The sequence below is a fragment of the Arachis stenosperma genome, chromosome 3 (genome assembly GCF_014773155.1).
Source record: "Arachis stenosperma cultivar V10309 chromosome 3, arast.V10309.gnm1.PFL2, whole genome shotgun sequence".
Classification (NCBI taxonomy): domain Eukaryota; kingdom Viridiplantae; phylum Streptophyta; class Magnoliopsida; order Fabales; family Fabaceae; genus Arachis; species Arachis stenosperma.
This window is the reverse complement of record NC_080379.1, coordinates 17,948,663-17,960,548: the sequence shown is the minus strand read 5'-3', so window position 1 is coordinate 17,960,548 and position 11,886 is coordinate 17,948,663. Positions and strand designations below refer to the sequence as shown.

Here is an 11,886-nt window from a genome sequence, read left to right as displayed (position 1 = left end):
ATACATAACGATAACTTACAAACATACATATCACAAATTCTTATCCCTCTTACAAAATTAATAAAGATAAAGGCGAGGGAAAAATAATAACTAAGATAATATAAAAATATCGGATAAACAGAAAATAAATATAACTCTTCTTAAGCTTGTCACCTATATCTTGAAAAGGAAGAAATGAGGAAATGATCAAATAATAGCTATTATTGCTGTGAGGGAATTTTCATTTCAAACTAGGGCTGCATTTGTTTCTGAGAACAGGATAAGATAAGACACTGACAACAAGACAAAAGGGAAAGAGACACAATTTTGTGCTCTTATATTTTGTTTGGTGATAAACTAGAACAAATTATGAAATTCCAATTTATTCTCATTTTTTTCATTCAAAAGATTTGAGATGAAAAATATAACAATAAAAATATATAATTATAAAAAACTAACAAGAATAATGTAAGAAAAAATGAAAAATAAGTTGTATCCATTGTTAGTGTCTTCGTGTCCTTCTTGTCAGGATGGACACAAAATATACTAATCCAGTGTCTCTGGACACAAGGTTGTCAAACTCGCGAGTCTAGGTAAACTCGTGGAGCTGACCTAGACTCGACTCGTAGACTTGTACGAGTTTACCTTTTATAAATTTTTTATAAAAGTATATATATATATATATATATCATGTATAATATATATGTTTACTCAAATATATGCATTCAAACTTAACAATTTTAACATCAAAACACATAATAAATTAATACAATACTATAATTATAACAAGTACTCTAGACCACACATTTAAATCCTTCACAAGTTTTAGATTAGAAATTATTTTTTTAGAGTTATCCACTAAAATACAGAGTTTCAGATTCAGTTGCAACTTGCAAAGTTATCAAAGTTGATAAATAATAAATTCAGATTTCAGATTTCAATTGCCAAGTTATGAAGTTATCCACTAGACCGCTATCAAAGTTGATAAATTCATAAACAACACTAACAAGTAACAACTACAAATTATAAGAAGCAGCTATTAAGAACAAACTAAACTAACACTAATATTTCAGAGTTTCAGTATTTCAAATATTTAGAATCATTAACAAAAAAACAACTAACTAAGTAAGTAACAGCCTAAGTATCTAACACTAACGTCTAACAACTAACAAGTCCAGAACCAATCAACCTGTTGTCTATTGATATCAGTAATTTAGAAAAAATAATTAAACCACTTAACCACACATGTTAGTTTTTTTGATACATTATAAACTTACTAAAGCATCAGTTTAATTTTTTTGTCCATCAAATTTCAATAACCAATTTTGTGTATGACTTCTTAATCTATATTTCATCATTCATCACACCAGAATTCAAACTAAAAAAATTTAAAAAGTTAATTTCAGAACCAAAATGGCAGAATTCATACCAATTACCAAAATTATTGATATTTAAATTTGTTCAAAAAAATTACCTTGGAGAAAGAAGCTCAGGTAGAACTGAAGAAGAAGAGAGGCAGCTCAGCTGCTCAGGCAACCGAAAGTGAAGCAGAAGTAGATCGGCAGTGCAGAATTTTAGAACCGGAGAACAGAGGCGTCAGGCGAGGAACACAGACCAAAGCCGAGAAACAACGTACCGTGAAGCCTTCAGCGTACCACGAGGAAGAAGATGGCATCGACCATCGAGGAACCTTCAGCATCAGCCTTTAGCTTCATCGAGGAACTGGCGGTGTACCACGAGGAAGAAGATGGCGGACTGGCGGCGCTGTACCACGAGGAAGAAGACGGCAGTGGATCCGTCGGGCCTCTGGCGTGGCGATGCAGACAATGGTGGGGAAGAATGATGAGGTTGGAGAAGAGAGTGAAGAGAAAAGAGAGTGTTCTGTGTTAGCCATTTGGGATTAGGATTACATTACATGAACGACGCCTTTTGTCTCTTTTTTGGCCCAAAATGACGCCGTTTTGGCGAAAATGGACACCCAAATCAAACTCACTAACTCATCTTCAAACTAGCGAGTTTAACCGATTCTGCCCGAGTCTACCCAAGTCTACCCAGAAATGAGTTTGTGTCCGAGTTAACTTGATTCTACTACCTAAACTCGTAAACTCGTACGAGTTTACGAGTTAACTCGCGAGTTTGACAACAATGTTTGGACATATTGTCTTTGTCCATGTCTCTTCTGTCAAACACGATTTTGTGTCTCTGTCCTTGTTTCAGTACCCTATCTTTGTAAACAAACGTAGCCTAGTTGATCACAGTTCACAATTTTTGAAATGCTATATCATTATAACTAGTAGCAAATTTGTCTCGAACAACCAATGAAGCATTGTACACAACCGGTACCAATTTGCCATATTTCACATCATTAGGGGAATTCATTTTTTGCAACCAAAAGCAGTTGCATCATGAATTGAACTTAACACAGACCTCTCTCACACACCGTAAAAAACAATGAACCAACTAAAAGGAAACGCAAAAATTGCATTCCAAAAAACAAAAATGGGTTTGCATTACCGCTTCCTACTACGATCCATTTAAGCCAATTCGAATTCAAAAAGAAACCATAATTATGAATAACAGAAAAATAATAGCAAACATGTACAACTTCAGTTGAAAAAGTAAAGCATCGATTCAAATGAATTACCCTAATTTCGGAAAATGACGAGAACGACAAAAAATTTCACCTTCGTCTTGAGAAGGAAGAGATGTAGTTGCGATGGACCTGTGACGACGACGATGATGCCGCGATGGCGTTGTAGACAATGAGGATGAGACTTCGGTGGCACTGATGACAGTAAAAATTGAGAAAAGACAAGAGATGAATTTTCAAATTCGGAAGAAAGTGAAATGGGAAATTTTGATTTCTCTGTTAAGTAAAGAGCAAATATATAATTGTATCATTATTTGTTCCTTCTTCACCTGTTTTCATCTCATGAGAAAGAGAAAATTTTTGGCTGAACTTCACTCCACTTTTTTTTTATTTCTGCTTAATTTTCTTTGGTGGTCCAAACAAAAAAAATTTGACTTTTTTCATTTTCTTTTCTTATATTTTCTTTCTTCCCATATTCTATTAAACCAAACACTGTGTTAATATATTTGTTAGAATTAAAATTAAAATTAGATTATTCATTAAAATAGAATTAAAATTAGGTTAGATTAGATAATAATACTTCAACAATATTTTTTTTTGGTGTCTAATACATCAACAATATTTGAAAGGAGATGATTAATTCCGAGAATGTGAGCTTTTAATTCTAAAAATTTAATTTTAGACAATAAAAATAAAACCATGTATTCTTAATCTTAAAACACTATTTTTTTTTATCAAGATTAGTCCAATTTGCGTGAAGTGGAATAAATAATGTCGCTGGAGCCGTAAACCCTTACTTAAAAGGTTAAACCCTCCTCCCGCTCTGCAAGCTGCACCAAAATCGTCCGAACACAGTAAGCAAACAAACAACCTATGGAAGAAGAATTCATTGAGCCACTCACCAAAGATGGCTCCGACCTCTGCCAGCAGCTAATGGACCGTTACGCCAACTCTTCCGCGCCGCAGCACCGCCATCTCGTCGCCACCGCCGCCGCCCTGCGCTCCAACCTTAACGCCGAGTCCCTCCCTCTCACGCTGCCCGCGTACTTTGCTGCTGCCATCTCTGAGCTCGCGGACGACTTGGCTGCTGAGGCGCTTGACCCAACGGCGCTCTCTGCCCTGCTGTCCTTCATGGCCATTGGTCTTCCCTTGGTTCCGCAGGGTGGTATCGCCGCTCCGAAGGCGTGCGACACAGCTGCTATTCTTGTCGCTCTACTGGACAGGGAGGGAGATGGGAAGGGGTTGGGTATGTCGACCATAAGGGCCGCAGTGAAGTGCTTGGGGGTTTTAATTGGGTTTTGTGATTTGGAAAATTGGGACTCTATTAAATTAGGTTTTGAAACATTGCTGAAGTTTGCAGTTGACAAACGCCCAAAGGTAAAATTATCTTATGTTTTTCTTTTTATGGTTTTGCATTTCGTTTAACCTAGTGCTTTGTGATTGATTTGTTGATATTTTCCCATGCAATACATTTTGAATTTGGTTATAGTTTTTCTGTTTGTGGACATTTTCCCTTGCATTGTAATAATTCCATGATTTTTTCTCCATTTATCGTGGTGAATTTTTATGTTGCTGTTGCTGTATGGTTTGTTTGATTTAGGTACAAAGATGTGCTCAAGAGTCTCTTGAGAAGGTTTTCCGGTCTATTCATTCCTCTAAAGTTGTTAAGGATGCTAGCAAGTTAGTTTTGTCAATGCTTAAAAGTGGCATTGCTTTGGTGATAAAATTGATCGGTACAAGGACTGTTGGTGATTCCAAAGAAGATAAAGTTTTGAAACTGTAACTTTTGGAGGTCCTTCATGTACTAAATGTTGTTAATCTTACTGCTCCCTGTTTTTCTGCAGAAGTCATTCCAAAGGTTCTTTCGGTTCCTGCAACCTTGCCGACAGATGATTAGCCTTACGTAACACGTAACTGGACCATTTTCACTGAGAGGATAGACGGTAGCCATTGACAATGGTGATCCCCTTACATACAGCTTGCCATGGAAAGGAGTATGAATGATTGAATGAAGACAGTAGGAAAGCGGAGATTCAGAAGGAATAACGCATCTCCATACGCTTATCTGAAATTTCCGCCAATGAATTACATAATTATCTCTATCTTTATTTTATGTTTATTTATCTTTTAATTATCAAAACTCCATAACCATTTGAATCCGCCTGACTGAGATTTACAATATGACCATAGCTTGCTTCAAGCCGACAATCTCTGTGGGATCGACCCTTACTCACGTAAGGTTTATTACTTGGACGACCCAGTGCACTTGTTGGTTAGTTGTGTGAAGTTGTGAAAAAGAATTGAGATTACAATTGTGCGTACCAAGTTGTTGGCGCCATTGAGATCATAATTTCGTGCACCAGTGAGCGTTGTGCTTAATATTTGAGCGCTATGTCTTGTGTTGAGTGCGTCCTCCTCTTCGAACCTTGGTGAGCCCACTTTTTGCATGCTGCTTCCTTAATTTTCCTTGGTGAAGCACGAAAATGCTCACTTCAAGTGAGCATAGCGCTTACTTCTTTTGAGCGCTGTGTCTTGTGTTGATGCGCGCCTCCCCTTTCGAGCCTTGGTGAGCCCACTTTTTCCATGCTGTGCTTCTTTTTCTCTCTTGGCAAAAGCACGACAATGCTCACTTCAAGTGAGCATAATGCTCACTTCTTTAAGCGCTATCCTTGTTGCCTTGTCTTGTTGAGTGCTGCACTGCCTTCCTTAGTTGATGACCATGAAAATGCTCACTAGAGTGAGCATAATGCTCACTAAGTGAACGCCAGCCTTGGATGCCTTGCTTCCAAGCTTAAGAGCCCCACGCTTTATTTTCAAAAAGCGTGGCCTAATGTCCAAAACGTGCTCAAACTTCAAAAGTGTGACAAAAATTCCTTTTTTCCACCATTTCTTCACCTACAAGCAACCAAACAACTAATCAAAGCTCCATCAAAATCACTAGATCTTTGCATCATTTATAAAATCAATTAATTCTAGCATAAAACTTATGAATTTGTGTAAAATACATGATGTTTGATTGATTTAACATAATCATGAAAATTCACTCTAAATCACTTACTTATTGTGCAAGAAAGTGCATAAAACCTAATGAAACAAGTGAAAAATGCTTGAAAAGTGATGAGCGGATATTTTATACGCTTTTTGGGGGTAATTTCATGTAGATTTTAGTATGTTTTAATTAGTTTTTAGTAAAATATTATTAGTTTTTAGGCAAAAATCATATTTCTGGACTTTACTATGAGTTTGTGTGTTTTTCTGTGATTTCAGGTATTTTCTGGCTGAAATTGAGGGAGCTGAGCAAAAATCTGAGTTAGGCTGAAAAAGGACTGCTGATGCTGTTGGATCGTGACCTCCCTGCACTCGGAATGGATTTTTTGGCGCTACAGGAGTCCAATTGACGCGCTCACAATTGGGTTGGAAAGTAGACATCCAGGGCTTTCCAGAAATATATAATAGTTCATACTTTGCGCGAAGATAGACGACGTAAACTGGCGTTCAACGCCAGTTTCATGCTGCTGTCTGGCGTCCAGCGCCAGAAACAGGTTACAAGTTAGAGTTCAGCGCCCAAAACACGTTACAACCTGGCGTTCAACTCCAGAAACAGCCCAAGCACGTGAGAAGCTTTAGTCTCAGCCCCAGTACACACCAAGTGGGCTCCAGAAATGAATTTCTGCACCAATTATCTTAGTTTACTTATTCTCTGTAAACATAGGCTACTAGTTTACTATTTAAACAACTTTTAGAGGATTACTTTGTACCTCATGACATTTTTCAGATCTGAATTTTATACACTTTGACGGCATGAGTCTCTAAACTCCATTGTTGGGGGTGAGGAGCTCTGCAGCGTCTCAATGAATTAATGCAATTGTTTCTGTTTCTCCTTTCAAACATGCGTGTTCCTATCTAAGATATTCATTTGCGCTTAATTATGGAGAAGGTGATGATCCGTGACACTCGTCACCTTTCTCAATCCATGAACGTGTGCCTGACAAACACCTCCGTTCTACATCAGATTGAATGAGTATCTCTTAGCTTCCTTAATCAGAATCTTCGTGGTATAAGCTAGAACTGATGGCGGCCACTCTTGAGGATCCGGAAAGTCTAAACCTTGTCTGTGGTATTCCAAGTAGGATTCAAGGATTGAATGGCTGTGACGAGCTTCAAACTCGCGATTGCTGGGCGTGATGACAAACGCAAAAGGATCAATGGATCCTATTCCAACATGATCGAGAACCAACAGCTGATTAGCCGTGCTGTGACAGAGCATTTGGACCGTTTTCACTTAGAGGATGGGAGGTAGCCACTGACAATGGTGATTCCCTACATACAGCTTGCCGTGGAAGGAGCCTTGCATTTATGAAAGTGAGTAAGCATTATGTTGCAGGGATTCAGAAGACAAAGCATCTCCAAAAACCCCAACATATTCTCCATTACTGCACAACAAGTAACTATTTCACACTCTTTTATTGTTCTAATAATTCCAACTGATAATTTTAATTAATATCCTGACTAAGAATAATAAAATAAACATAGCTTGCTTCAAACCAATAATCTCCGTGGGATCGACCCTTACTCACATAAGGTATTACTTGGACGACCCAGTGCACTTGCTGGTTAGTGGTAGAGATCATAAGAAATTTTGATTTTGATATTGAGATTAGAATTTCGTACACCAAGTTTTTGGCGCCGTTGCCGGGGATTATTCGAGTTTGAACAACTAAAGGTTTATTTTGTTGCTTAGATTAGGAAGAATTTATCCTCTTTTTTTTACTAGAATTGCATCTTTTATTATCCCTTTTTAAAATTTTTTTCAAAAATATTATTTTTCTTTATCAATTTTTAATTTTTTTTAGCGAGTTTAGTGTCTTGTTCTAAGTTTGGTGTCAATTGCATATTTTATATTTTTCTTTAAAATTTTCGTGTTAGTGTTCTTTGTTCTTCCTTGATCTTCAAGTTGTTCTTGTTTATTTTTCTTGTTTGATCTTTAATTTTTCTTGTTCTGTGTCTTTTCTTGTTTTTCTTGTGCTTTTTCAAAACATTAGTTTTCAAAAATTTATTTTATCCATAAAAATAATACATCTTTAAAATACGTTACATTTTTAACTTAGTTGGTTATAGCGTTGGCTTATGTTCTTGGCAATTGGGCACCTTCTTTTTAAAATCCTTTTTCAAAAATAATTTTTCTTAATTTAATCTTGTGCCAAACTTTAAGTTTGGTGTTTTCTTGTTGATCTTTCTTTAATTTTCGAAAATTTAGTAAAGTTTTCTAAAAATTTTAAGTTTGGTGTTCTTTCTTTTGTTCTTGTGTTCTTGTGAATCTTCAAGGCGTTCTTGAGTTTTTCTTGTGTTTTGATCTTAAAATTTTTAAGTTTGGTGTTCCTTGGTGTTTTCCCTCCAAAATTTTCGAAAATAAGGAGCATTAGATCTAAAAATTTTAAATCTTGTGTCTTTTATGTGTTTTTCTCTTTCATCATAAAATTCAAAATTCAAAAAAATATATTTTCTAACTAATTTTAAATAATAATTTCGAAATTTTTATATAAAAAAGTTCAAATTTCAATTTCAAAATTTTTTCGAAAATCTTCACAAAATATTTTCAAATTTTTTTTATTCCGTTTTTATTTATTCCATTGCTATAAAATAAATAATATCAACATACATATCGTCTCCCTTGTTCCATCATGGAATTAAGTGGAAATGAACAGTCCAGGAGGACTCTGGGGTCATATACTAACCCCACTACTGCTTCATATGGGAGTAGTATCTGTATACCCTCCATTGGAGTTAGTAGCTTTGAGTTGAATCCTCAGCTCATTATCATGGTGCAGCAAAGCTGCCAGTATTCCGGTCTTCCACACGAAGAACCTACAGAGTTTCTGGCACAATTTTTACAAATTGCTGACACAGTACATGATAAGGAAGTAGATCAGGATGTCTACAGATTATTACTGTTTCCATTTGCTGTAAAAGATCAAGCTAAGAGGTGGTTAAATAACCAACCTAAGAACAGCATAAAGACATGGAAACAGCTGTCAGAAAAATTCCTAAATCACTATTTCCCTCCAAAACAGATGACACAGCTAAGGCTAAGTATCCAAGGCTTCAAACAAGGAGATAATGAATCCCTTTATGATGCTTGGGAGAGATACAGAGAGATGCTAAGAAAATGCCCCTCTGAAATGTTTTCAGAATGGGTGCAATTAGACATCTTCTACTATGGACTTACAGAAAAAGCTCAGATTTCTCTAGACCACTCAGCTGGTGGATCTATACATATGAGAAAAACAATTGAAGAAGCTCAAGAGCTTATTGATACAGTTGCCAGAAATCAGCATATGTACCTAAACAGTGAATCCTCCATGAAAGAAGAAGCTAAAACAGTAACTGCTGAACTCAATCCGGTAGATCAAGCTAATGAATTCAATCAGCAGCTGGACTTTCTAACCCAGCAGCTAGCCGAATTCAAGAAAATACTCCAGGAAACAAGAATGGCTAACAGGAATATGAAAGTACAGTTAAAGCAAACAGAAAAGCAACTATCAAAACAAATAATAGAAGAATGCCAAGCAGTTCAATTAAGAAGTGGGAAAACATTAAATACCTCACTTCAAAGCAGCAGGAAGCCAAGAAATGAACAGATGGCTACTCAAAATCCCTCTAAGGACAATCAGAGCCCAGAGGGGAATAAGGCTGGCGCTGAACACCCAGCCCATGCTCATTCCTGGCATTCAACGCCAGAAACAAGCATGAATCCGGCGTTGAACGCCCAAAGGGAGCATAGTTCTGGCGTTCAGACGCCAGTAACAAATAAAGAGGTGGCGTCTAATGCCACTCCAGCTTCCACCCCTGGCATTCAAATGCCAGTGGGGGATCAGTCGCATACAAGTGCTGATAACAACCCTTCTAAAAAGGCTTCCCAACCCACTTCTGTAGGTAATAAACCTGCAGCAACTAAGGTTGAGGAATATAAAGCCAAAATGCCCTATCCTCAAAAACTCTACCAAGCAGAATAGGATAAGCAATTTGCCCGCTTTGCCCGCTTTGCAGACTATCTCAGGACTCTTGAAATAAAGATTCCATTTGCAGAAGCACTTGAGCAAATACCCTCTTATGCTAAGTTCATGAAAGAGATCTTAAGTCATAAGAAGGATTGGAGGGAAACTGAAAAAGTTTACCTCACTGAAGAATGCAGTGCAGTTATTCTGAAAAGCTTACCTGAGAAGCTTAAAGATCCCGGGAGCTTTATGATACCATGCACATTAGAGGATAATTGTACCAAGCAAGCTTTATGTGATCTTGGGGCAAGTATCAACCTAATACCTGCATCCACTATCAGAAAGCTTGGTTTAACTGAAGAAATCAAACCAACCCGGATATGTCTTCAACTTGCTGATGGCTCCATTAAATACCCATCAGGCGTGATTGAAGACATGATTGTCAAGGTTGGGTCATTCGCCTTTCCTACTGACTTTGTGGTGCTGGAAATGGAGGAGCACAAGAGTGCAACTCTCATTCTAGGAAGACCTTTCCTAGCAACTGGTCGAACCCTCATTGACGTTCAAAAAGGGGAAGTAACCTTGAGAGTCAATGAGGAGGAGTTCAAGTTGAATGTTGTCAAAGCCATGCAACATCCAGACACCCCAAATGACTGCATGAGTGTTGATATTATTGACTCTCTGGTAAGAGAGGTCAATATGGCTGAGAGTCTCGAATCAGAGCTAGAGGACATCTTTAAAGATGTTCAGCCTGATCTGGAGGAATCAGAGAGAATAATAGAACCTCTGAAAATCCCCCAGGAAAAGGAGAAACATCCTAAACCCGAGCTCAAACCATTACCACCATCCCTAAAATATGCATTCCTGAGAGAAGGTGATACCTTTCCTGTAATCATAAGCTCTACCTTAGAGCCACAGGAAGAGGAAGCACTGATTCAAGTGCTAAGGACACACAAGACAGCTCTTGGGTGGTCCATCAGTGATCTCAAGGGCATTAGCCCAGCCAGATGCATGCATAAGATCTTACTGGAGGGTGACGCCAAGCCAGTGGTTCAACCACAAAGGCGGCTGAATCCAGCCATGAAGGAGGTGGTGCAGAAGGAGGTCACTAAATTACTAGAGGCTGGGATTATTTATCCTATTTCTGACAGCCCCTGGGTAAGCCCTGTCCAAGTCGTCCCTAAGAAGGGAGGCATGACAGTGGTTCATAATGAAAAAAATGAACTGGTTCCTACAAGAACAGTTACAGGGTGGCGTATGTGTATTGATTATAGAAGGCTCAATACAGTCACCAGAAAGGATCATTTTCCTTTACCATTCATAGACCAGATGCTAGAAAGACTAGCAGGTCATGAATACTACTGCTTCCTGGATGGATATTCAGGTTATAATCAAATTACAGTAGATCCCCAGGATCAAGAGAAAACGGCATTCACATGCCCATCTGGAGTATTTGCATACAGAAGGATGCCATTTGGCTTGTGCAATGCACCTGCAACCTTTCAAAGGTGCATGCTCTCTATCTTCTCTGATATGGTAGAGAAGTTTCTGGAAGTCTTCATGGATGACTTTTCAGTATTTGGAGACTCATTCAGCTCCTGCCTTAACCATTTAGCACTTGTTCTGAAAAGATGTCAAGAGACCAACCTAGTTTTAAACTGGGAAAAATGTCACTTTATGGTGACTGAAGGGATTGTCCTTGGGCATAAAATTTCAAACAAGGGAATAGAGGTGGATCAAGCTAAAGTTGAAGTAATTGAAAAATTACCACCACCTGCCAATGTTAAGGCAATCAGAAGCTTTCTGGGGCATGCAGGATTCTATAGGAGGTTTATAAAGGATTTTTCAAAAATCACCAAACCTCTGAGCAACCTGCTAGCTGCTGACACGCCATTTGTCTTTGATAAGGAGTGTCTGCAGGCATTTGAGACTCTGAAAGCTAAATTGGTCACAGCACCAATCATCTCTGCACCAAACTGGACACTGCCATTTGAACTAATGTGTGATGCCAGTGACCATGCCATTGGCGCAGTGTTGGGACAAAGGCATGACAAGCTTCTGCACGTCATTTACTATGCCAGTCGTGTTCTAAATGACGCACAGAAGAATTACACAACCACATAAAAAGAGCTACTTGCAGTGGTTTACGCCATTGACAAATTCAGATCTTATTTAGTAGGATCAAAAGTGATTGTGTACACTGATCATGCTGCTCTTAAATATCTACTCACAAAGCAGGATTCAAAACCCAGACTTATAAGATGGGTGTTGCTTCTGCAAGAGTTTGATATAGAAATAAGAGACAGAAAAGGGACAGAGAAT

General features: G+C 38.0%; 1 protein-coding gene across 3 annotated transcripts; it reads left to right on the top strand.

Annotated features, from left to right (window-relative positions):
- The first annotated feature begins 3,411 nt into the window (after nucleotides 1–3,411).
- LOC130970682 (uncharacterized) lies at nucleotides 3,412–4,734 on the top strand. 3 transcript variants are annotated; one of them, XM_057896840.1, is made up of 3 exons: nucleotides 3,412–3,946; nucleotides 4,170–4,202; nucleotides 4,414–4,734. In XM_057896840.1, the coding sequence occupies exons 1-3, from the start codon at nucleotides 3,443–3,445 to the stop codon at nucleotides 4,474–4,476; spliced, it is 600 nt and encodes a 199-aa protein (XP_057752823.1). In that variant the 5' UTR covers nucleotides 3,412–3,442; the 3' UTR covers nucleotides 4,477–4,734. The 3 variants fall into 3 exon arrangements, with proteins under 3 accessions (XP_057752823.1, XP_057752822.1, XP_057752824.1); XM_057896839.1 differs by having other exon boundaries at nucleotides 4,170–4,302; XM_057896841.1 differs by lacking the exon at nucleotides 4,170–4,202.
- Nucleotides 4,735–11,886: the final 7,152 nt, after the last annotated feature.